Here is a 24,568-nt window from a genome sequence, read left to right as displayed (position 1 = left end):
AATATGTAAAATAGTAATAAATAAAAATTATATGACAAATAAATTAATCTGTAAAAAATTAAATTAAAGTAAAGTAAAGAATTTGTAAAAACTAAAACCTAAACCATACAAATCTAATTATAAAAATCAAAATTGAACTCAAGTATTAAATCAAAAAATTAGTACTTTAAATTAAAGAAAAAAATACGAATAAAATTAAGCGAAATAGGCTTAAAATTTAAGTAAATCATCTAATATTTTAAGATAAAATTATAAAAATATATATAATTAAAAATGAGACAAGAAGAATTAATGTAACATTCCCAAAACATAAAGGAATAAATAAAATAATCTTGATTACAAAAATGCAAGCATACAGAATTTCATAATAATAGAGAGTTAAAGTGTCGATCATAGATACTAACTCGATAAAAGACTTAATATATATAATATAGAAATAAATGAAATGCTAAGAGATTTTTGGGTCAACATGAATCCCGATTCATGAAAGTTTCACTAATACAAGATAGTACAATTACAAGTATAAGTGTAACTACAACAATACGTAGAATCAATCAATACAATATACAGTGAATAAAGAATTAAATAAAATCCACACAAAGTATATATACATGGTGGAGAGAGAGAGACCCATACATCGCAAATACGGATGATAAGACTCAAACTCAAGCCTTTAAGATCCAAAACCTCAATTTTTGCCATCAATACTAAGACTCAATTCTAATTAAAAAGTTATTCAGAATAGCTCATTTAATATGTGAAAAATTAAAAGTTATATTTTTAGTGAGTAATATGTGAAAATTAAAAGCTGACGTGGCATTACATATATAGTAATATGTTTATCGCATCAGATTTTAGAAATAGCAGAACTTAATAAATTTAGCAGTGATAATAGAGTGAGGACTGAAATTTTAAAATTCAAAAAATACTAAAAATACAAAGACTAAATTCATAACTTCTGTAAAGTATAGAGACTAATGGTAGAATTTAACATATTTTGTATTTTTAAATATAAATATTAATTTCATTATTAGAATAAAAATAATTTTATTCAAACCGATCTGAATCGAATCGGACCTATCGAATTTGAAAATTAACCCAACCCTTATGGAGGACAGTGCAACGTCGGTGGGAGGAAATTTGCTAGACAACAGCTGGCCTTCGATGAAGACTTTTATTAGAGTTTAGGTAATTAGGTCTACACCATAAAAGACGTTACTATTTTCTTCAAGATTTATATGAGTAAAATTATTGTTTTTAAGTAATTAATTAAAATTTAAAATTATTGATTAAATATTATGAGGGTTTTTTATTGGAAACAATCAAATTTGAATTTATGTGTTTTATATTAAAATTTACGGTAAATTAGTTACGTAAATATGGTTAAATTTTCATTTTGATAATTTAACAAGAAAAATTATAATTTGATCTTAGTTCTAAATTGATTTGACGGTCAGTGTTGGAGATAAGAGAAAAAATAATTTAAATTTTAGTTAACAGATTTATAACGTAGAAGAGAAGGGGAAAATAGTTTTTGATTGGTGCATACAGTACAAATAGAAAAATCCATATAACATCGATTTTAACAATTTAGTGGCTTAAATGAAAAATCTTGAATAGTTTTTTAGTTAGGTGACTAAAACAAAAATTTACCCATAATTTAGTTACTAATAATATAATTTACCCGTTTTGGTACCAAACCTCCGACATTAATTAAGAGAAAAAGGGGTAATTATGCTTTCCAACATTTGGAATTTAATTGCTTTATTTTTAATTTCTCCATTCTAATGAAAACTAATTGATAACACCGTAAAATTGTCCAGATTAAGTGACATTTTAAAATTAAAATTTACTTACGTCGCTAATATTACATGTGGAAGATCAAAATTAAAAATGTTCAATTTGATACTATAAGGTAGGGCGGATTTAGGGTTGATAGGGACTCGATGCTCTAAAATGAAAAATTTTTCATTTAAATATTTTATATTTTATAAAATTTTAAATTAGTAATGGTAAAATTATATTTTGATTATCCAAAAATGATAAAAATTAGATTTAATCTACTAAAAATTATAAAGATTTAGACTATTAAAATGATAAAATTATATTTTTACTATCATAAAAATATACAATTTAATTTTGACCCAAAAAAAGATTTTTGACTTCACCCCTTATAAGGATTTTAGAGAGAGAGAGAGAGAGAGAGAGAGAAGGAGTTGATGTATATATTTTGCTTACATAGCTTCTAAATAGAGGTACTCATGAGTCGGGTCGGATCGAGTTGAGGCCAAGCCTAAGCATAATATTAACATATTTTATACTTGCTCAGGCCCGATTCAACCCAAAATATGAGCTTAAAATTTTATCCAAATCCGTTCATATTTACAAAAAAAACTAACCCAAACCTATTTAGGCCCACCCATATTATTTTTAAAATTTTTAAAAAATTATTTATATTATACATTTTTTAATATTTAATAAATTTTTTATTTATTGAATATTTTTATATAATTATCTTAACATTATTTTAATATTTACATTTGAGTAGTATTATAATTTAGTATATATTTATTTTTTTAATGGGTTCTAAATTATATAATATAAAGTATTATAAATTTAAAAACAGGTTGGGTCTGGAGCCTTGAATGTTCAAATCCAAGCCCAACTCATATTTTGAAAGGGTTTAATTTTTTTTGTCTAAACTTATTTTTTTAGCTTAATATTTTTATCCAAACCATCACAAATTTCGGACAAACCTTCAAATCTGCACAAATAACCCGACCCATAAACAAGTATATTTCTAAACAGTAAAAAATGTCTCATAATTCAATTTAATGGATTAATTGAACTTGGACTGCGAAGTCAAAAGAATAGAGACTCAATTTTTGGAATTAAAAAAAAATATTTAAGGGAAGTTTGAAGAAAATTATGGAGTGATTGACCAGTTACCGTCCACAATGACTTCTTAGCTGGGTTAGTGGAAATGTCAAGGGAAAATATCGAGCTTTAACTAGTTTTGCTCTCTCTTTTCAAACGACTCTCATTTTTTTGTTTTGTATTCTGCTCATCAAATTCTACATTTCTTCAATCTTTTTCAAGGTATGATTTTATATTCTCTTGATTTAATTACATTTATTTATTTTATACTATATTTAATGTAGGTTTGTGAATCATAAATGGCTTATCTAACATTTTGTTTATCTAAGATTATTCTTATGCGTTTTGTTTTTCTGGTTGAATGTTTGATTCTTTTACATTCTGTTTGGTAAGAAAGAAAATCAAAGTAAGAACAGTTGTGGAAACTGGAAAGAAAGAAATATATGAAGGATGGATTTTTATTTTTATTTTTTGTTTGGTGAGAAGGATAAATAGAAAGAGGTCATATTTAAAGTAAAAGGAAAATTGTTAGGTTAAAATGCATTCTATGTCCCTATACTTTTTCGTACATTTAGAATTTAATCTCTGTATTTTTATTTTAATTTCACTACTTTGCAGTTCACTTTGTTAAATTTTTATTTTTAAATATGCTATAAATTTTGATCATCATTTAGCATCCTCATTACACTTCATTATCTCCTTGTTACGTTATTTTGGCATCAAAGCACATATTTAGCAGTGATTTTAATCTGAACATTATTATATCGAAAATTTAAGTTATAAGAAAAAGAAAACATACATATACAGATACATATATACTGAATCATCTCTGAATATTCATTGATTGTTGTTGCAGATAAGTTAATCAAATGGATGCTTTGTCTGTCGTTGGAGGTGCACTTTTAACAGCTACATTTGAATGGTTGTTCGCAAAGTTGGATTCTACACAATTATTAAGCTTTGCAAAACAGAATCAAGTTGGCTTGGAGCTTAAGAAATGGAGGAATTTGTTGTTGAAAATCCAAGCAGTACTCGAGGAAGCAGAAACGAAGCAAATAACCAGTCCCTTGGTGAAAATCTGGGTTTCTGAGGTTAGAGTTTTGGCTTTTGATATGGAAGATATTTTGGATGAATTCCCATTACTGTTTGACGAAGCTCGAACAAACAATTCATCGAACATGTTCCGTGCATGGTTTGCTGGTACAAGACGAAGCCATTCCATGCTGGATTATGGAATAAGTAGCAAGATAAAGGATGTTACTGATAGATTACAGTGCATTTCATCGGAGATCAATGGTCTCAGCTTGAATTTGACAAAGATAGCTGGAGGAGACATGTCCAAATCCGGCAGGTTACAAGAGAAAAGACTAACTACTTCTTTGATTGGAGATCATGTGTGTGGTAGGGAAACTGAAAAAGAAGATATTCTTCAATGGCTGCTGAAGGGTGATGAAAATGGAGTATCTGTAATGCCTATAGTTGGTATGGGAGGAATGGGCAAGACCACATTGGCTCAACTTGTTTATAATGACGAAAGGGTTGCCGATCGTTTTGCAATCAAAGCTTGGGTTTGTGTTTCGGAACAGCTTGATCTTATGATGGTGACAAGAATAATACTGGAGAAAGTTTTGTCGAATTCGTATGAATGTTCGAGTGATCTAGATTCACTTCAAGTAAGGTTGACAGAGGAGTTATCAGGGAAGAAGTTTTTATTTGTTTTGGATGATGTTTGGAGTGAAAGTTACCATCAATGGGATCTCCTAAGAAGACCCTTCAAAGCAGGGGCACCTGGAAGCAAAATAATAGTCACTACTCGCCATTGCAAGGTCGCATCGATGGTGGGAAATGTTGCGGCTTATCATCTGCACGCATTACCATATGATGACTGCTTGTCATTGTTTGCTCAACATGCATTAGGAAAGAGAGATTTCAGTGCACATCCGAGTGTTGAAGAAATCGGACGAGCAATTGTAAGAAGGTGTAAAGGATTACCTTTGGCCGTGAAAACCCTTGGAGGACTTCTGCATGGTAAGCAAACTTGCGATGAATGGAATGACATATTGACTAGCAAGCTATGGAATTTACCAAATGAAGGGAATGACATTCTTCCAGCTCTAAGATTGAGCTATCATCATCTCCCGTCTCGTTTGAAACAATGCTTTGCTTATTGTGCGATATTTCCCAAAGGCTATGAATTCGACAAGGATGAATTAGTTTTCCTGTGGATGGCAGAGGGGCTTCTTCTGCAGCAGCCAAAAGGAATGGAGCAAATGGAAGACTTAGGCCACAAATATATCCTCGATTTGTTATCAAGATCGTTTTTCGAAAGGGCCAGTAACAAGGAATCGCGGTTTGTGATGCATGATCTTATCAACGACTTAGCTCAATTTGTTGCAGGAGAAACTTGCTACAGTTTTACAGATAAGTTCAAGCATGTCAATATATCAAATGCAAGCTTTGAAAAGTTCCGTTACTTGTCTTTTACTAAGCAGAACTTCGACACTTCTCAAAGATTCAAAATGTCTCGCCACATGATGAGCTTGAGAACATTCCTATCGTTTTCTCCATTCTCGCATTCCTTTCGCAGCTTTTTATCTAAAAGTGTGCTCCATGATTTTCTGCCAAAATTGAGATATTTGAGGTCATTATCCCTTTGTGACTATAACATCAAGAAGTTACCAGAATCAATAGGGGAATTGAAGCATTTGAGATATCTCAATTTATCTCGTTGCGTGATAAAATGTTTACCGGAGTCTATAACAACCCTTTTCTACCTGCAAACATTGATCTTAAACAGGTGCTATAAGCTCTGCTGGTTGCCTGCAACTATTGGGAATCTAATGGATCTTCGGCATCTCGATATCACACACACGAAGGCTTTAAACGAGATGCCATCAGGGATAGGTAAACTGAGAAATCTGTTGACATTGCCTAAATTTGTTGTGGGGGAAGTTGATGGATTGAGACTAGGAGAATTGAATGGCCTATCACATCTTAGAGACCAGTTATCTATTTTGCAGTTGCATAATGTGTTGGATATACAAGATGCAAGGCATGCTAATCTAAATGAAAAGAAGGGCCTCCAGGAATTGAAGCTAGAATGGAGTTGTGATTTTCATCACTCGAGAAACGAGACACGTGAGATGGAAGTTCTTAGCTGGTTAAAACCTCATCAAAACCTGCAAAAGTTAACGATTAAGTTCTATGGAGCTAAAGAATTCCCTTCATGGGTAGGTGATCCGTTGTTTTCTAAAGTAACACACTTGGAGCTTTATCATTGTCCAAGAATCACTTCCCTACCGTCGCTTGGACAACTCTTGTCATTGAAAACATTGATCGTAAAAGGCATGGTTGCAGTAAAAACAGTGGGCTTTGAGTTTTATGGCTGTGGTTCTTCTTCGATTGAGGCTTTTCCATCACTAAAGATTCTAAGATTTGAAGATATGTTAGTTTGGGAAGACTGGTCTTCTTCACTTGTTGGCATTGAACTTAAAAGGGTTCGGCAATTCGAACGACTTCATGAACTCCAAATTTACAATTGTCCTAAGTTGGTATCCAAATTGCCAACCAATCTTCCATCACTCATAAAACTTGAGATCTGCAAATGCCCACAGTTAACATATTCATTTGTAAGTCTTCCATCTCTTAGAAACCTGAATTTGGAGGAGTGTAACGAGATGATTTTCCGAAGCATGGTTCATCTCAAGTGTCTTAGGACATTGAAAATTACCAACATTTCTCATCTTGCTTGTTTGCCAAACACGTTCAAACAAGACATGATAGCACTTGAAGATGTGAGGATCGAAGAATGCACTGAACTGACATCTTTGTGGGAGGATAGAAGCAATACAGACAACCTTGTTTGCCTTAACCGTATTGTGATAAAAAAGTGTCCCATGTTTGATCCCTTGGCAAGGGAAGCTCATCAACTTGTTCCATCACACAATCTTGAAGCTTTGGAGTTACTTGGTTGCAACAACCTTAGAAGGCTACCTAATGAGTTATTTAACATCTCATGTCTAAGAATATTGAGAATAATAGGGTGCAAAGAGCTCAAATCATTGGATGGGATTATGAAGATAGATGGTGGAAACAATGGCAACATCATGCATCTCGAAAAGTTGGAGATAATACATTGCCCTTCTCTCAAATATTTTCCAAGTGGAAAATTACCACCTACTCTCAAGAAGTTAGTCATCAAAGATTGCGAGCTCCTTCAAGCTCTACCCCAAGGAATAATGTCTAATGGTGATGATGATGATGATGGCATCCTGCATCTTGAAGAGGTAACCGTTGGAAACTGCCCTTCTCTCGAATCCTTCCCAAGAGGCAGATTTCCTCCATCGCTCAAGACGTTGCTTATCGAAGATTGTGAGCTCCTTCAAGCTTTACCAGAGGGATTGATGTGCGACAACGACAATACATTGCATTTGGAGGGTCTTAGAATGCAAGGACTTCCATCTTTGATGTTCTTCCCAAATGGACAACTTCCGAAAACCCTTAAGAATCTCGTTGTGTTCAATTGTAGAAGATTAGACTTATTTCCAGACAGGATGTTGCAAAATAGCAAGGCGCTTGAAACCATTGAAATTTCACATTGTACCAATCTAAAGGCCTTGCCTCTTGACTGCTTCAACAGCTTAACTCGCTTGAGTACATTGGTAATAAGCGGTTGCCACGGTTTAGAATCCTTTCCAGAATCTCAACTGTTACTGCCTAATCTCAAGTTTCTAAGGATAAACAGATGTAAGAATCTTAAGTCCCTTCCTCAAGCAATGTACAAGCTCAAGTCACTTAAAGAGCTGAAAGTAAAGAGTTGTCCAAATATCTTGGTCATTCCTGATGGTGGTTTGCCTCTGAATCTATCACTTCTTTTCATTGATTGTGAGAACCTGAAACAACCGATGTCCGAATGGGGCTTAGACAGGCTTATCAATCTTCACCATTTATGGATCCATTGGATATGTCCTCCAGAGAATGTTCTTCCTTCTTCATTGATTGAACTTTACATTAGAAATGTAGCTGATCTAAAATCTTTACCTCAAAAGCTCTTGAAAAACCTGTCATCTCTTCAAGTCTTGGACATTTCTCGTTGCTATCAACTTCAGACATTGCCGAAAGAAGGCCTGCCTCCTTCACTTGGATCACTCAGGATTGATGAGTGTCCAGTTTTACAACATTGGTGCTTGGAGAACAAAGACTCTCGGCGTTTGATAGCGCACATTCCGTGCCTTTGGATAGGTTAAAGATCAATAGGGTCCTATATTTGGACGTGGCATGAGTGTTTATTGTACAGATTCGGGTTTGGATCATTTCAGGTATACACTGTTTTCAGATTCTGAATTTTTTTTTTCCGGATTCGGTCTATTTTAGCTTCAGTTCCTTTTCAGGTTGTACTCTCTGGTTGCTGTTGGAGAACATTACACTGGCAGCATGCTTAATACATGCAACTCAGTCAGGAAGTGAAGTTTCCGATAGTAGACGGTTGAATAATGTGTGGGAACCTACCATTGGAAATGGAACAACAGCTGGAAATGACTGCTAAAACCCTGTACATTGAGGAACAAGGGGAGGAATCCGACCGAAGGACGGCTTGTGTCGGTAGCTAGTCAAAGAGACAATAGCTTACCAGCTCGATGATCTGCCACACTGAAAGTTTGAATTATCTTTCTATAAGATCCATAGAAATATTTTCTTACTAAACTTTCTAGCCTTACTTGATCATCAAGGTTTTATTTGCAAACAAAGAGAAGACCTCTTTGTTCATGGATGTTTAAATATTACAACTTACATTCATGTAAATCAAATATGTATAAATTTATCTTACTTGAACTCATGTACAATATTTTCATATATTTGAAGGATATTTAGAGAATAGTATTTGATTTAATTTTAAATTAGTACAAAGTAAAATAGCACTTTGACCTCGAAAATGATAAAATTTTGATTAAATTTTTTAAAAAATTATAAATATATAAACTATTAAAATAGTAAAATTATCTTTCAAAAAAAAAGTGAAATTACATTTTAACTCTCCCATAAAACATATAACTTAATTCCGAACCCAACAAATTTTTTGACTTCGCTCCTGAATTAACTCCAATGCCATTCGCCCACCGTTGACTCTATCTACTGATCAAATGTGTTCTTTTAAGGGCTGGAAATAAATTAAAATAGAGCCGTTGTCAAACCATTTCATCATCAAAATTCAAACTTGACCACCCAACACTATCTTAGGGGCCGGAAATAAAACAAACTTGAACAAATGAATCTTTATTTATATTCTTTTTTTTTAACTTTATATTCAATTCATGTTTTAAAAGAAAAACTTTAAAATTGTTTTCGTGTTTGTTTATTTAAAATTATATTTATTTATTTAAGTTAAATGAAATGTACATATTCTTGAACATATAATTAAATATACTAACCAATAATATTAAAAGTAATAAACAAATAATAAATAAATGTATATATATTAATTTTAGATATAAATGTATATAAATAACCAATAATGCTTTAGTAAATTTATAATATTTACTTTTTACTATTTTTTTATTATGTAATGAATTTTAATTCCTTAAGGTTTTATAAAGTGTTGATATGGTAGTATTTATTTTATATATTTAAAATATTGTAGAATTAATTTTTATAAAAATAGGGGAGATTACTTACATCAGTGTTTATTTATAATTGATATTTTAACAATTTAATCATTAAATTTATTAATATAATTACACTTATTACGAATCGCTGTAAAATAATTTTTATAATTTTATATATTTTTTAAAAAATATTTTTTATTATGACTTGTCACTTGCCATCTTTTTGTTGGTTACTAGTGCCATATCATCGAATTTTACTGCAAAGGTTCCAAAATATATTACCGAATTGAAGTTTAGGTACTATTTAGATACAACAAAAAGAATTAAGTACCAATAGGGGCGAAGTTAAAAAAATTTTTTACGGGGCTCGAAATTAAATTGTAATTTTTACAGATTAAATCAAAATTTTATCATTTTTAAGGAGATTAAAGTGTAATTTTACCTTTATTAATTTAAATTTTTAAAAATTTTAAAAGACCAAAATAAAAAATTTTAAGAGGGTTGGGCTCTACCAACCCCTAAATTCACCCCTGGTACCAAATAAATACAAGCGGATAAGTTTAGAGGCGAAAATATATTAAACTTTTTTCTAAGACTAAAACTTCACTGCTAACTATGATATTTTGGTCACTAATTAAAAACTTTTCGAGTTGGTCACTGATAGTTTTGGAATTTGATATTTTGGTCCTTTAATAATGAAAGTTTTACGGGATTTTTAATTATTGACATATTAGCCCTTTAATATTTATATATTATATCAAATTGATCTTAATTCTAAAATTTTAATAAATTTAGTCCTCACCGTTAACAAAATTTATCAATTTAATTTAATTCTTAAAAAATAAAAAAAATAGATAAAATAAAAATATTAAAATATTAAATAACGGTTTAATATTAAAATATTAAAATATTACAAAAAATCAGTTCCCTTACTCGCTCCGTACTCCGTAGTCCAGAGTTGGCTTGGCCTCCGAATTTTTGGGTTCAAATTCCGCCTCCAAGGCCTCCCTTGTCGTTTCTTTCTCTTTCAAATATCTCCTTCAAGTAAGTTCCTGTTTCTAGCACTTGTTCTTTTTTATTTGATTCTTAGGGTAGAAATTTTGGGTTGTGATTGCCTTCAACAAATTCTATTTTCTCTTTATTCAATTCATTGGATAATTACCATAAATTTGTTTTTGGATCATCATTTAGACCATTTAAATTTGTTAGCTTGCATAGTAGAATTTGTCATTCCTCTTTTTACTTATTTTTTTGTTCTTCTTTGAAGTCGCTGCGAAATAGATAGCCATGTCTCTTTCTACTTATATTTGCTTCGAGATTTTCTAGTACTTGCATTTGCTATGTCAAAATCCTTTGTGTTAATATGGTCAAATATCAGTCAATTCTTTGAGTTGCAGCTGGTAATTAATATAAGATTGATTCTCCAGAAGGTTATAATTCAGCTCTTTTCGGTAGTTATAAGAGTGTGTAGGTAATATGTATGGACAAATTTCTATGGAGATGATTTTATGGTAGTATTGTGCCTTTTACGAGAGTCTAAAGAGAAGTATCCTTACTTTTAGTTTACCTCTTTCCTTAAGCAGATTCATTGAAGTTGTAGAGCTATTTTAATTCAAGAAACTTCCCTTTGTAACGCTATCACTACCAATACCATCTATCAATTTAAAGATTAAAAAAGTTAAACGTATTGTGCAAGCATTCTTCAATTTGTGTGAAAAATTACAGAAAAGTATCATCTCCCAAAGGGAGAAAGGAGCACCAACTATATTAGTGAATTTCATTGTCTAGGTGCTTCTTGGCAGATATGTTGAGACTTCTAGACAACACCGATAGTTTCTTAAATTAAGCCTACAGAAAGTATCATCTCCCAAAGGGAGAAAGGAGCATCAGCTATATGGAGAATTTCTTCCTTTTTTTTTTTTTTTTTTTAAATTAAGCCTACTAGTTGCTACCTACGATTTTTTTTATTGAATAAAAACATTTTTAGTAATTTTCTATTTTTAAATTTTTGAATTTTTGAATTAGGACTAAATTGTCAAATCTTGTAAACGTTTAGGGATACATTTGTTGAATAACTTGAATTGTTTAGAATTATGACCAAATTGATAGAAAATGTAAATATTGGAGGGCTAAATTTATTATTATGCCAATGAAAAAAAGCCAATTTTTTTAAGGGGATCTAAAATTAGTTATCTATTTGCAAAACAAATTTTGGGTAGCAAATTGAATATAGAAGCCAAAGTCCAGTACCATTTGGTATATTGACCTTGTTGTTAATAAGGTTATGATTTCGTTAGTTTTATTTCTAGCTTGCCTGTTTTCTTTTTTTAACCTTTGCTCTCTCTCATGCTTTTGCTTTCATTATTTCTTCAAACTTGCAGGTATAGAAGTATTACAATTTTGCTGTTATTTGTTGAGAACACCATTGACCAACTTAAATATAATTAAGAAAGTGTGAATTAAGCTCCACAGGCTCAAGTATGTTCCTTTCACTGGGTGGTGAATTAGAATTTTATTTTTGGTTAGTTCATCATTTTGTCAATCATTTTATCAAACAGTTAACATGCATGCTTGAGTTGCTATGAATTAACTTCTTTTGCTCTGAAGTAGTATTTTATTTGCCATGGTTCATCATTCCTTCAATCATTTTATCAAACAGATAATGTGCATTTGCTGTGAATTATATTCTTTTGTTTTGAATTATGAATAAAAAATATTAAATCATTGTAATTTCCAGGTTGAAATGGATGAATTGTTGCAGAACCATTTGTTTGCAACTCATGCAATTGCTGCTTCAGGTTCTGTGGTTTTTGGCACTGCTCTTACTTATCCTCTTGATACTATCAAATCACTAATTCAGGTTCCCCTTTTCTTCCCCCTTTTTTTTTTCTTTCCTTTTCATTTTAATGACCCTTTTTCTAGTTCAAGAAAAGATAATACTCTATTTATTTCCAATATGCTTAAAATTTGAGGTGAGCAGGTTGGTTCAGGTTCTGCTAAACAATTAAATGCCTCTCAGGTTATAAAACGAGTTCGAGCTTTTTCAGGGTATTCAGGTAAGTCCTTAACCTTCTCTTTCTTCTCTTTTATTTACTTATTGTTCTAAAAAATACTGGTCTTCCACCTTTAAGTAAAAATGTTATTTAGGCAAAACTTATGAATGTTGCGTGGCTGTTAGAATTTTTAACTTACAGTAAATACAATGATTGTATATTTCGTGGAATGGAAATGTGAATTGTCATTTTCAGAACTTGATGTGATTTACTTTTTCTGTGTTTAGTTTTTACATTAAGGGGTGGTTAACAAATGTTAAAGTTTTGTTGAATACTTTATCCTTCTTATCCTAGTTGCTTTCAAGTACACTAAGAATTGAAAATGAAGAAATGTTCTTTGCTGATTTGAAATAACATCATAAATCAGTTGCCTGTAATTTATATATTTGGCAATATGTCATGTTTGACCAAGGCTTTTAGTGCCACGAGAGAAAATGGTGGAAGATAGATGGAGAGAAAAGCTTATGCGCAAAGTTAATGCTCTGTTCTTTTTTATGGAAGCAAAACTGTGGAGGATAATGTACGGTAGCAGCAAAATGGATTTTGTTGCAGCCAATGCCTTGATATTTAAACTAATGGTATGTACAATGAAGACAAAGTTGACATGGTTGAAAGGTTTAGCTGTAATTTGGGAAAGCATGGAGCACAAAGAATCTAACTTGTTTAGTTAAAAGATTAGAGTTGAATGATTAGCAGTTGTTTGCTATAATGCCTTTGGAAAGGAACAAAACCTGTTAGAGCTATGGTTTGCTTTGGTACCAGCCCTTTTTTTAAAATGCAATAGGCACAAAAAAGACGGATTGTTTGATTGAAGCTCTCTTGCAATTTTTTTTTCCATTCTTTTTGTTTTCTTTTCCAGAAAATAATATCAAATAGAAAAAAAAGAGTTTGAAGTATTGAAAACGGAGTGGATGGAGTCTTGGGACAGTCAAAATTTGGAAGATGGACAATCTTCCTGTTTTTGATTGATACCACTCAGAATTTTGAATATTCAACTATAGAAACTAAAATTTGCAGTTCCTCTCTCCTCAACACTTTCTTTTGGTCCTTCCTTGCTTTCTCATTTTAGCATTGATTTTTATTGGGGGCTACAAGTATCCAAACTTTTAGGAAGACTTTGAGTTTTGCTTTATTTTGAAATATATAGGTTTGTACAGTGGCTTTGAGTGGTGTGCCTGGGGGAGAACTTTTGGTATGGCAGCTCGCTTTGGAATATATGAAGTTTTAACAGCCTTCTATAAAGGTATTCTTGTCATTCACTTAATTCTGTTTTAGAAGTCATTTTACCCTGAATGTTGTATTCTTGATATAACATGTTTGTTGCTTTGTTTTCTCCCACTATTTGGGTGTTAAAAAACCATGAAAGCCATATTCTTATATTTATGCCTGTTACAGAAGAGACATCTTGGGAGCTATTATGGTGTTGATTGTTGTAGAATGTCAACCTGTTATTGTATCAAATTGCAAGTAAATCAGAAAGTTATTCCATCTTAATTTGGTTCATGATAATACAGTGCCATATTCAGAAACGTAGGACTCTTATCTCAATTTTTTCGAGTAGTGTTTTGCTTTTGACTTTTTCCAAAACCAACTGAATTGTACTGTTATCACTCCTACGACCTAGCTGTATATCTAGCACAGATATTCTTATTTCCTTATTCCCTTTCTGGTGTCCAATTTGCTAGTTATGTGTAAACATGTGTCGTAAAATGGTCACAGATGTTTGAAAATTAATTTTTTAATATCATCATCTCTTCATTGTACTTGAGAATGGGATTCAATTCAGTATCTGTATTGTAATGGGGCTAAAAATCTTGATTCTTATACCATTTCTAAATAATAATCTTAAAGTATTTGTGGATTTTACTCCCTCAGTCCCGTTTTTTTTAATCCATCTTTCCCTTTTTTAGAGCTCTCAAAACCATGCCCTCTTTCTTTTTTTATGAAAACCTAAGACATTCTTTTTTGTAAGTTTCACATTCGTGAATCTTTTTTAACCTTTTGACGTTAAAATCCTTGATACATCAATTTTATTAAAAAAATTGAAATTTTAATGTGAGTCGAAGTTTTGTTTTAGTTTTTTGTTGAAGTCCAATAAGGAGAAGGTTTTTCAGACGTAGTATATAAGAAACCTAATGGTTATAGTCAGGTGATTCATTTTCTGATGACTGTAGTAGCTGCAATGATGTGTTTGCTATCAGTGATTGCTTCTTCCCCAGTAACTTCCTCCTCACTATTTGAAGATTTTCATGTAAATGGCATAATATAAGAAAATAATTTTAATGAGCTTTTTCTTTTCCCATTACATCCACAAATTTCACTGCATTATGTTTATATGGCTGTTCTGCAGATGGTCGAGAAGACAATTTTGTGTATGTTTCTGAGGCCCTTATGGCAGGAATGGCAGCTGGTGCTGTCGAGTCACTAACAGGCACGCCGTTTGAACTTATAAAACTCCGTGCACAGGTTACTTCTGCTTCTCGTATTACAACAGCATCATCGGCATCAGAAAATAAAGCTGTTATGCCAGCAGTCTCCAAATTATTACGTGGATATACTCCGGATATGAAGGCATTGAACAATGCTGTAGGTATGTTGTCCATCTTAAACAGCAAGCACTCTAATATGGTCAGTGCCATACAAGAGTACCCTTGGATGATGACTGGGTCTGGAAGGCCACCACCAGTTTATGATGTTCGGAGACCATCTGAAATTATTTCGTTGGAAGGATGGGGTGCATTATGGAGAGGCCTTCGTTCAGGAGTAGCTCGAGACTCTGTATTTGGTGGCATTTTTTTCTCTACTTGGGAACTTTTGCACCAAGTTATGCTTAATTGGAAGGCAGCTGGGATGGATCCCCCACCCAGGTGCTTTTTTGAGCTTTTTCCTTGCTATTTGGTGCATAGAGTTTCCCTGTTGGGTATCTTTGGTTGATTAAATGCATGCAACTTCTTATTTAGTTTATTATAAACCTGCAACATCGTTCTAACCTATGTTACTTAGAATCGGGTGTGAGTTCCAGATATTGATGTGTCCAGTAGGAATATGTTAAATTTTTTTTTTAATGTTTTTCCATGTATTTGGAGGGTTATATCCTCATACCCATGTCCAAATGTGTTGGACGTAGGTACTCCACTCAAAATGAAGAGTCAAAGCAACATTGGTTTCGACTATGTTTTACACTTAATGTCAAGGAGAATAGAGAGAAGGATCCTGAATGGAATATAGCTAATTCTTGGTTTAAGTTTACTGTTGTCTCATGGGGAACTTCGAACCTTGATTTAATGTACTTTTACTGTGTTAATGTGATAATGCAAAAATCCAGTGCTTGTAAGGTAAAGAAATTATTAAAGAAAATTGAAAACAAAAAGAAAATGTTTTTTGATGCTCAGGGGTGTTCTTTGAGGGAAGTTATTAAGCATTGTCTATGAGTCTTGTTATTGATGTTCCTTCTAGGCAACTTTAGATACTAAAGTTCATCAAGCTTGTCAAACTCATGATTGAGGTTCAGGGATTTTGCGTGTATTTATCAAACTTCTCTTAGTATTCGTTATCTTCATAGGTTTATGAAGAACAAACCTTTGTTTCTCTATCATGTGTGTCTGTTTTGTCAACAGACTTAAAGAAGGAAAAAACTTCGGAAAATGTCTTAGGTTTCCTTGCCTTTACTTGTTCCAGTTGTGGTTTAGTTTATATGCCTTTTTGCATTTATAGTATACCATTGGTTCTTGATGCTATCCCATGAAGGTAGTCCTTTCTGATCCCTTCAATCTCACCCCTTCTCCCTAAGGTTTAAACCTGTTAACTCTCTCTTTGGAAGGACCAAGTTCTAACAATTGGAGTGTTCCCTTGAATCCATGCTATTGTTAATGTATCTATAACTTTGTCTCTATCTGCATATGCTTAAATAAAGTCAAGACTTCGATTCTTTTTCTTATACTGCTTGTCGCATTTTATTTGCCAATATATTGGATATCCCCTTTTACCTATGCTTTTCTTTTTGGAGAATTTTTGTTGGCCTTTGTGATAGAAAGGTGACCATGTGATAAAAGCATACTTCTTGGGTCTAAGATCATGATTTTTAAATTAGACAGAATCTGAATCAGATTTTATTGCGAACCAGAAATATAATATTTTTGTTCCTTTAAAATAAAGATCATTTAAACTTAAAGTTAAAGCTCATCTGGGTGCTTAGCTTTTTGTAACCTTTTAGTGAGAGCTAGTCCTATAATTTCCATGTAATTTATGGTTAAGTTTGAAGATTATCTTAGGTTTGTATGATAATGTATATAATCATAAGTTCTTATGACATGCTTTTCCTTGTTTGTAGTCTCACAACATTTGCTGGTTGTTGGTCCTTTGTGCTTGGTTGTGGTTGTATACCGGTTGTTGGTCCATTGTGCTTTGTTGTGGTTGTATAAAAGACTAACATGAAATCAAGATATGAAATATCAATCATATGGAATTTCTGTAATCAGAGGTTCTTGTGACATGGTTTTTCATGTTTGTAGTCTCACAAGGTTTGCTGGTTGTTTGACCGTTCCACTATGCTGTGGTTTTATAAAATGAACATGATATCAAGAATTTAGATGGAATATCATTATATGGATTTATGTCTAATCATCAGCTATTAGTTTCAGCATTGCCTGAACTTTTAAGTAGGATTTTGATGGTGATTTATGTGGCTGAAGTTCAAAATCCTTTTGTTGTTCTCCCTCAGGTATGATGAAGAAATCTGTCCACTCTCCCCTTTAGCTGTTAGTCTTGCAGCAGGATTTTCAGGGTCAGTTGCTGCTGCAGCATCTCATGGTTTTGACACTGCCAAAAGTCGATCACAATGCATAGTGTTGCCCAAGGTATTTCTTTTACTTGGCATCATTTCACGTCTGATGACTGCTTTAGCATGTTGGCTTTGTTCATCCAATTTAACCTTTGCTGTCAGCTTTCCATATAATCAGTTAGCGTGCAAGGTGTTCCTATTTTCATCTTTGTCAATTTACCCTTTACGGTTTATTTCTTCTTTTAATTCCCTTGTATGTACCCTATATTCTACTCAGAACTCATTATATTGTGATTGTTTAGTCTTCATGTAACTCAAGAAAAAAAATTTTAAGAAAAAAAGCAAGTATGAAGTGAGACACTATGTTAAAATACTATGTTTACCCAGACTCGGATATGAGCGGGTATGTGTCCAAGATAGATTGGTCAGATTTTTTGAGTTTTTCCATGTAGTTGGGAGATTATTGGAGGTCATATCCCTATAACCATATCTCAAACACGAGAGTTTCAAGAAAAATGAAGAGTCAGAATACCATAGTTACAATCAATGCTATATTCATGGTATTTTGATTTGACTAGCTCATATGTCAGATTGCCTTCATATATCCACTTTTTCCATGCAGTTCGTTTCAATGGAGAGAAAGCTTCTCAAGTGGAAAACACCAGGGAAAAGATTCGAGAAACTCACCGGCATCCACCCTGCAGATAGAAATATCTTATTTCGTGGCATTTGGTTACGGATGGCTCGTAGTGGAATTGCATCATTTGCAATTGTGGGAAGTTATTACTTCTCCATTACTCATCTTGTTTCCAGTAATTGATTCTCGACTGCTCTGCATCAGTAAAGAATTTGAAAGGGAAGAAAAGGACAAGTGGGAAGGGTCAAAGTCAAGTAGGAAATGGTGGTTTGCAGATAGTTTCTTAAACCTCCATCACCTGGACTCTCTTCATATTCCCTTAGGTACACATGTTCAACATGTATTCGGACATATGGGGTTATGATCCTCAAGCATATCCAAGTTCGATACATATCAGCATTCCTCACATACTGTGAGTCAAGATAACATGCTCTTAAAACTCTCAACTGACCACATTTTGAAAAAGAAAGTTTTGATTTTCTTTATATTTGGAAATGCCAGCTTTAACATTGCAATTTATCTTTCTCATGAGTTATATCAATTAGTCTTTTACTAACGTCATTGGATCAAAAGAAATTCATTAATGTTAACTTGTCCAAAGTATGCTTATTTTTATTTAATAAAGCAACATCAAATTTTCCTATTTCTTGTAATAATTCTGCTGTATAATCTTAAATTATTTAAGATGTAAATATAGTGTTTTTTTAATAGTAAAACGGATTATCGTACTGACCTAAGCTTAAGTAATAAATGTGGTATAAAACCATATAGATACAAAGGATATCCCTTTTTTTTTTTCTTCAAAAGGAAAAATTCAAAGTAAAATAGTAACTTGTTCGTCTTTATTTTGTCATTGGATTGGGAGCCTCAGTCATGACAATGCCATGCATTGTTCAGCAAGGTTCGTTAAAGACTTTATTTCATATTTATTCTCATAACAAGTTTGGTCATATCATTCGCAACTTTGTTCTTCTATCTTGATATATGTATCAAAAGAAATTTCTCAAGCCGCTCCAATAAATCCCTCACTTTCTCCTTGACATGTTTTGATCTCAAGTCTGACTATTTAACAAGTTAGTTACCTCTATACAGTCCATCTCTAAGATAATCTTTTTAACTTACTTGTCCCATGATAATTTAATTCCCTCAAAATCCCCCCCCCCAACTCAACTGTTAACACTTTCCTAACTTACGGGAGAACCCCAAAACCAACATCCCCTATTGTCCCTAACCACTCCCCCCACCACGGTAACAAACGAGCCAACTCTCATAATTGCATCAATATTCAACTTTATTCATTCCCCTTCCGATAGCTCCCATCTTATCCCCTCCTCCCCCACTAACGTAAAGGATATCCTATTATTATTTCGCACAAAATACAAATCACACATGTCGACTTGAGGGTAATATTACCTACATTATTGCAATTTTAGATGCTCTTGCATACAATCATTTAAGAAACTTTGCAAAAGTCCCACTATTCATTTTGTTTTGGAATATATTTTCTGAGAATCTTCATTTTTTTTTAAGACTTTTGTAAATATATTAGGAATTTTCATTATTTATCCTTTTCTTTTAAAGACTTTTACAAGCAATTATCCACCGTTTTAATTGATGATGTTAAAGATTTGTCTTCTTCTAAATCAGGGTCTACTGAACTGAGCAATTATGAGTTAAAGGTGTTAAGGATAAAGTATTACTATAGACAATTTTAATAATTTAAAATTTTGACAGTAGAATCACTTGTAAAAATACGAAAACTATGTTCCTTTTCTTAAGGAGAATTGACTCTTCTAAAACTTTACCTTCAACCATTCCCAAGAATTTGATTGAACCTTTAGTAACACTGTTAATGACAAGAATGTTCACCAAATATGTGATGATTGTACTCTTCTAAGAATTCCATCAAACTAAATTTATAAAATATCAAGGTTTGAAAGTTATGCTTTTGTAGTTATGTTATAAAAATAAAAGAAGTTCGTACATTCACAACGAATATGAAATCATCTAATTACTAAATAGAGTTGTTATCAATAAACGAAAAGAACAAAATTATAAATATATCCATTTTGAATTAGTCTAAGTAAATGTCAAAACTCTCAATATTGAAACTACAAAAAATACATCAATTTTTATTGTCTAAGAGACCAAAGACACAGGTTGATTTTAATTATTTCCAAAATTTTATGATTTCATTAAACAATAAAAACAAAAATCCTTGACCCTTCAAGCTCAGATTCTTAATTACAAAATGCGCACTCTGGAACGAAAGTGCTAATATCAGTATATGTATTCCATTTCAAAGCCATGTACTCCATAGTCAGTCCATACCAGTCTTGGCTAACATCATGATGCAAACAAGGAACAAAAAACATTTATTCTAAGTTACTAGGACTAGACTATTAGTGTAAGATATGGATGTCTCTGATATCATATCTTCGTACCTATTCAAATATTTGAGAAGTCCTTGAAGGATCATATCTTCGTATCTATTTTCAGATATCCGTGGGACAATGGCACCTACCAGAAAATTAAAGAATTGATCAATATAGCATTGTTTTAATTTCTTCTCCATTTGCAGTTCAGATCTCCACTTCTACCTTTCATTACAAAAGTAAGACGATGACTCCATGAAACCAGAGTTGGTTTGCATGTGAGCTTATCGGTTTCGGCAACCCTGCACATGTTCTGGCCGTCTATCAAAGAATTAGCCGTGTCATTAGTTGGAAGAACAGCATCAGAATGTCTCACAAACGTGCTTGGGGCTCTACAGTCCCCGAGGAAGCAGAGTTTTCTTTGCCTTCCCTCTCTTTTGAGGTAAAAACCTCCATTTTAGCTTGAGAGCTAAGGTAAGATAATGACTGCAACCATGAAACTAAAGTTGGTTTCCGAGTGACATCATCTGATTCAGCGACCTGGGCGTATAACTCATTAAGAACCATGGTCTGGCCTGTTTTTGGCAGTTGGATAATTAACTGTGCTAGCGACTTCATTAGAGTCGGTAATACCTACACAAATGAGTAAATGTTAATACCATCTAGTACTTTGTTGCTCAGACTCCAGTGTGATTGTCTGATATATGAGTGTATGTCAAATACGGATATGCTTTATTTTTTCAAGTTTTTTTCTCTGTACCTATATCTGAGAATTTATCAGATATTGACTGTTGGACAAAAAACTTCAAAAAAATAAGTCAGACAACATAGATTGTAACTGTGAATGTGAAAGTTGCTTCTTATGCTCCATATAGATGAAATAGTATTTACCTGTATATCGACGAGAGAAATAAGATGTGAAAGCAGCTCGAGGATTTTTTTACAAGGCTCTGGCCCTCCTTGCCAGTTTTTCCAGTCATCGGCCTTTAAAGCATTCGCATCACTGAGGAGGTTATTAGCTTTATTAACAAGACTGTGAATGCAATAAAATGTTGCTGGGCTACCAGCAGGAAGATGTCGAACTAAGGCCGCAACTCCTGAAGCCATGCCCTCAAAAGGAGTAATGTCGGGGTATCCCTATATTCATAACAATGAAGAATATTAATTTAGTCCCACAAGTTTGATAACATGTTTTGGGTATTACTACTGTCTGCTTCGATAAGTTTTAGGTACCTCTAAAGATCTTTGCATGTAATAAAAAACAAGTTGCTCCTTCAGTGACACTCGTTCATCCTTGAAGTCTTTTCCTGAAGACATGAATGCTACAAACATTGAATGTGAGGCTCGAGCTACTTTTCCGTTTGGATGTCCCATGTATCTAATAACCATTGTTATCAGCAACCAAAGTTTATAGAGTTTAATATGAATTGTAAATTTTTCAAGTAAAGTAACCATGTATTTTAGGATACAGGAACATAGCTGGAGTGACCACCCTCCTAAACACGTGAGCCGGCAATCGTTCAATGCAAGTTGGAATAACCCGGACATAAAATAAAACACGAGCAGTTTGTACCTCATCTTTGGACCATTCATACCCCATTTTCTGCTTGGATGAAAAGTCTACAAGACAAAATTCAAGTCCATGTAAAACTAACAATTTATGGAACAACAACATGAAAGACATCCAGATCTTTAAACTGCTGCAAAATTACTTGAGCATCTAAACCTAGCACTCAATGAAAACAATATGTAAACATCAGCTTCCCATGGCCAAAAGGAGGGGGAAGAAAATATCACCTTGCCAAGTGGTCAAGTCAACGTAGGTGGGCATGGATTCCACGAAAGAGATGCATGCAGACTCGTTTTCCTGAACACATGCAACAACTCTTCGTATTGTATCCATATATTCTGGCAAACGCATACGTCGGAAATACTCTAAGCAAGAGAAGGAAACTAATATCTGGACTGATTTCTCCCTCTGTATTTCTTGAGAGAAGTTTGAATTTAGTCTCTGCTTTGTTACAGCCAAAGCAAAAACCACAACCATAAGAAAAGCAGATTCCGCAATTTTCTCCAAATCAACTAGTAGCTCATTGTTTCTTTCGCGAAGCAACAAAGCAACCTGTCGGTGACCAGAGTAGACATCCCGACAGTAGTCCCATATAAGACTCTCCACTAAACTTTTGCTCTCCTCATCTGCTGAGACATACTGGTTGCAGAAGACACCAGTTATGACACCTGCTTCCTTAAAAAGTGTACTGTCCAGATGTCTTTTAATCTCGTTGGTATCAAATTCAGACCCACTACTATGGATAAACTGAAGAATCTGCATATATAAGTGGCTTAAGGGAAAGATTTCCCTTAACAATGCTGATGCAAGGCACAGAAGCACAGGGGCAGTGAAAGAGACTGCACCACTTCTAGCCAAGGCTAATGATAAACATTGTCGAAGAAGACTGTTCGCAGGATCATTATCTGAGTTTATAAAGCCTTTAGTTTCAGAAACCAACTGTTGTGCTACAAAGGCTATTTGATTCTCTGCAGAAATCCGTAGTCTGGAAACAAACTCTAACCCTTGGCCATTGGCTGCTTGTCTACTAGCTCTCAAAACTCCTGCTGCAACCATAACAAGAGCAAATGGAACATAGCTCGCCTTCGAAGTCCCTAATATCTGCTGTGAGAAAGCTTCAATTTTCTTAAGAGAACGTGATTTTATGCAACCAGAAACAACCCATTCAACCAAATGCAAGATCATTAGAGCAGTAGGAACTGTACTACGAGGCCCATCTTCCTTTCCCCACATTCCCAACAAAGAATCCCAAACTCTAACAAAATGAACATCCACAGAAGAAGACAATGCATATCCAATCCCAGCCAGCACATCCGGGATAATTTCTTCTCCTAGTCTAACCAATTCATAATCTTCTTCCAACAGCCTACAAAGCAACTCCGAGCATGCTATTTTCGAGCTTTCAGACACAGAAGGCACAAATGAAATGGCCCCTAAAATAAGAATACCTTCAGCAAGAAAGGAAGGACTTTTCTTCAAACCAAATTCAGTAGCAAATACATGAGAAAGGACATCAACAGCTGAATCAATAAGCACAGTGGATGGCCTGAAAGACTTCCTCACCCAAATATAAAGAAGCCTGAGCAAGATAGGATATGATTCGGAAGGAAGATCGTAACTTCGGGATGAGAGTACAGATAAAAGAAGTTTGGCTTGAGGATCAGCAACATGGAGAGAAGCTTGTGAGTTAAGGAGGGTTTTCAATGATTGGAGGATGAGGGGATTAAATGTTTGGTTCTGAAGCGAATCCCGAATCTCAGACCAAGCTTGAATTATGGCACGAGCAGACGAAGAAGAAGTCGACAGCGAAGAATGTCCAGAAACAGAGTAGCTAATACCACCAATATTAGTCCTCAACCATTGTTCAAGAAAAAGGGTATTAGTTTGTCTTGCCATTTTATCAAATATTCATTGCCAAACTGCAGAAACATAAACAGCAATACAACTAGGTGTCAAAAGGACAATCTCAATTCTCAACATCATTATTACTAATCTAAAATTCCAAAAATAATTAACCAACACAAGTCCACATGTCCATTTGCAAAATCAAAATCTGGGAAAGTCAAATTTTGATCAAATTTTCAAGCAGTAATTCGAAATTCAAAATTACCTTTCCATTTTTATCAACTATTCATTCCCAAGCTGCAATAAACAAGGGTTCAAAAGGACACTCTCACTATCAGTTCTTCAATCAATATCCCTTAATAATGATTAATAGCCAAATAATAAACCAACCCAAGTCAAAGACAAGTCGAATTGCAAAAACCGAACCGTGGGAAGTCAACATATGATCAAATTTTCAAGCAGTAATTGGAAATCCAGTTTCCAAGTTCAATTGACTGAGAATTAGCTTTTAAAAGAAACCCAAAGAAAGAATCAAAGTTAAAAGGAGTTTTTGATTACTTACAATGAGCTTGAGAATGGAAATTCCAATCCTTGGTTCAAATATTTGATAAAAAGAAAACGTTGATTCAAGGCGGTAACCCTGTTTATATTTCTGCAGCTGCTAGTAATAACTTCATGATTTTCTGGATAACAACACCTTGGCTGTTTTAAAATCTTAATTCATTAATAAACATGAAAAAATTAGGTAATAAATTTAATTTTAGTTGAAATTATAAATTTTGTGTTTCAAATATTATTATTTTTATTATTAGTTCCAAGTTTTTTAAAT

The 24,568-nt window shown here is 33.3% G+C and overlaps 3 protein-coding genes across 6 annotated transcripts; 2 read left to right on the top strand and 1 right to left on the bottom strand.

The window, feature by feature from the left end:
• Positions 1-2,944: 2,944 nt before the first annotated feature.
• LOC105784716 (putative disease resistance RPP13-like protein 1) lies at positions 2,945-8,754 on the top strand. The gene is made up of 3 exons (XM_012610643.2): positions 2,945-3,099; positions 3,734-8,195; positions 8,268-8,754. Exon 2 carries the CDS (start codon positions 3,747-3,749, stop codon positions 8,121-8,123), a length of 4,377 nt encoding a protein of 1,458 aa, XP_012466097.1. The 5' UTR covers positions 2,945-3,099; positions 3,734-3,746; the 3' UTR covers positions 8,124-8,195; positions 8,268-8,754.
• Positions 8,755-10,393: 1,639 nt separating this feature from the next.
• On the top strand, positions 10,394-18,434 carry LOC105784719 (mitochondrial arginine transporter BAC2). Of its 2 annotated transcripts, XM_012610647.2 has the most exons (8): positions 10,394-10,523; positions 11,861-11,957; positions 12,217-12,339; positions 12,460-12,535; positions 13,680-13,775; positions 14,883-15,399; positions 17,253-17,388; positions 17,935-18,434. In XM_012610647.2, the coding sequence occupies exons 3-8, from the start codon at positions 12,223-12,225 to the stop codon at positions 18,130-18,132; spliced, it is 1,140 nt and encodes a 379-aa protein (XP_012466101.1). In that variant the 5' UTR covers positions 10,394-10,523; positions 11,861-11,957; positions 12,217-12,222; the 3' UTR covers positions 18,133-18,434. The 2 variants fall into 2 exon arrangements, with proteins under 2 accessions (XP_012466101.1, XP_012466102.1); XM_012610648.2 differs by lacking the exon at positions 11,861-11,957 and having other exon boundaries at positions 10,400-10,523.
• Positions 18,435-20,109: 1,675 nt separating this feature from the next.
• Positions 20,110-24,457, bottom strand: LOC105784718 (uncharacterized). 3 transcript variants are annotated; one of them, XR_001130653.2, is made up of 7 exons: positions 24,302-24,457; positions 22,122-23,813; positions 21,794-21,944; positions 21,558-21,702; positions 21,216-21,461; positions 20,550-20,957; positions 20,110-20,469 (listed from the first exon to the last, which is right to left on the bottom strand). XR_001130653.2 is itself a non-coding variant. In XM_012610646.2 (7 exons), exons 3-7 carry the CDS (start codon positions 23,788-23,790, stop codon positions 20,697-20,699), a joined length of 2,472 nt encoding a protein of 823 aa, XP_012466100.1. In that variant the 5' UTR covers positions 23,791-23,813; positions 24,005-24,036; positions 24,302-24,433; the 3' UTR covers positions 20,110-20,696. The 3 variants fall into 3 exon arrangements, 2 of the variants coding, with proteins under 2 accessions (XP_012466100.1, XP_012466099.1); XM_012610646.2 differs by adding an exon at positions 24,005-24,036 and having other exon boundaries at positions 20,110-20,957; positions 24,302-24,433; XM_012610645.2 differs by having other exon boundaries at positions 20,110-20,957.
• Positions 24,458-24,568: the final 111 nt, after the last annotated feature.

This window comes from Gossypium raimondii, chromosome 6 (genome assembly GCF_025698545.1).
Source record: "Gossypium raimondii isolate GPD5lz chromosome 6, ASM2569854v1, whole genome shotgun sequence".
Lineage (NCBI taxonomy): Eukaryota > Viridiplantae > Streptophyta > Magnoliopsida > Malvales > Malvaceae > Gossypium > Gossypium raimondii.
Note: the sequence above shows the minus strand (reverse complement) of the source record. Positions and strands in the feature narration are given on the sequence as shown.

Excerpts from the sequence above, each read along its gene's own strand:
- LOC105784716 (XM_012610643.2), top strand. The coding sequence starts at position 3,747 with ATGGATGCTTTGTCTGTCGTTGGAGGTGCACTTTTAACAGCTACATTT.
- LOC105784719 (XM_012610647.2), top strand. The coding sequence starts at position 12,223 with ATGGATGAATTGTTGCAGAACCATTTGTTTGCAACTCATGCAATTGCT. Across the intron at positions 12,340-12,459 it reads CTATCAAATCACTAATTCAG|GTTGGTTCAGGTTCTGCTAA; the intron begins GTTCCCCTTTTC and ends TGAGGTGAGCAG. Across the intron at positions 17,389-17,934 it reads AATGCATAGTGTTGCCCAAG|TTCGTTTCAATGGAGAGAAA; the intron begins GTATTTCTTTTA and ends TTTTCCATGCAG.
- LOC105784718 (XM_012610645.2), bottom strand. The coding sequence starts at position 23,790 with ATGGCAAGACAAACTAATACCCTTTTTCTTGAACAATGGTTGAGGACT. Across the intron at positions 21,945-22,121 it reads TGACTTGACCACTTGGCAAG|ACTTTTCATCCAAGCAGAAA; the intron begins GTGATATTTTCT and ends TTTGTCTTGTAG. Across the intron at positions 20,958-21,215 it reads TTTCTCTCGTCGATATACAG|GTATTACCGACTCTAATGAA; the intron begins GTAAATACTATT and ends TCATTTGTGTAG.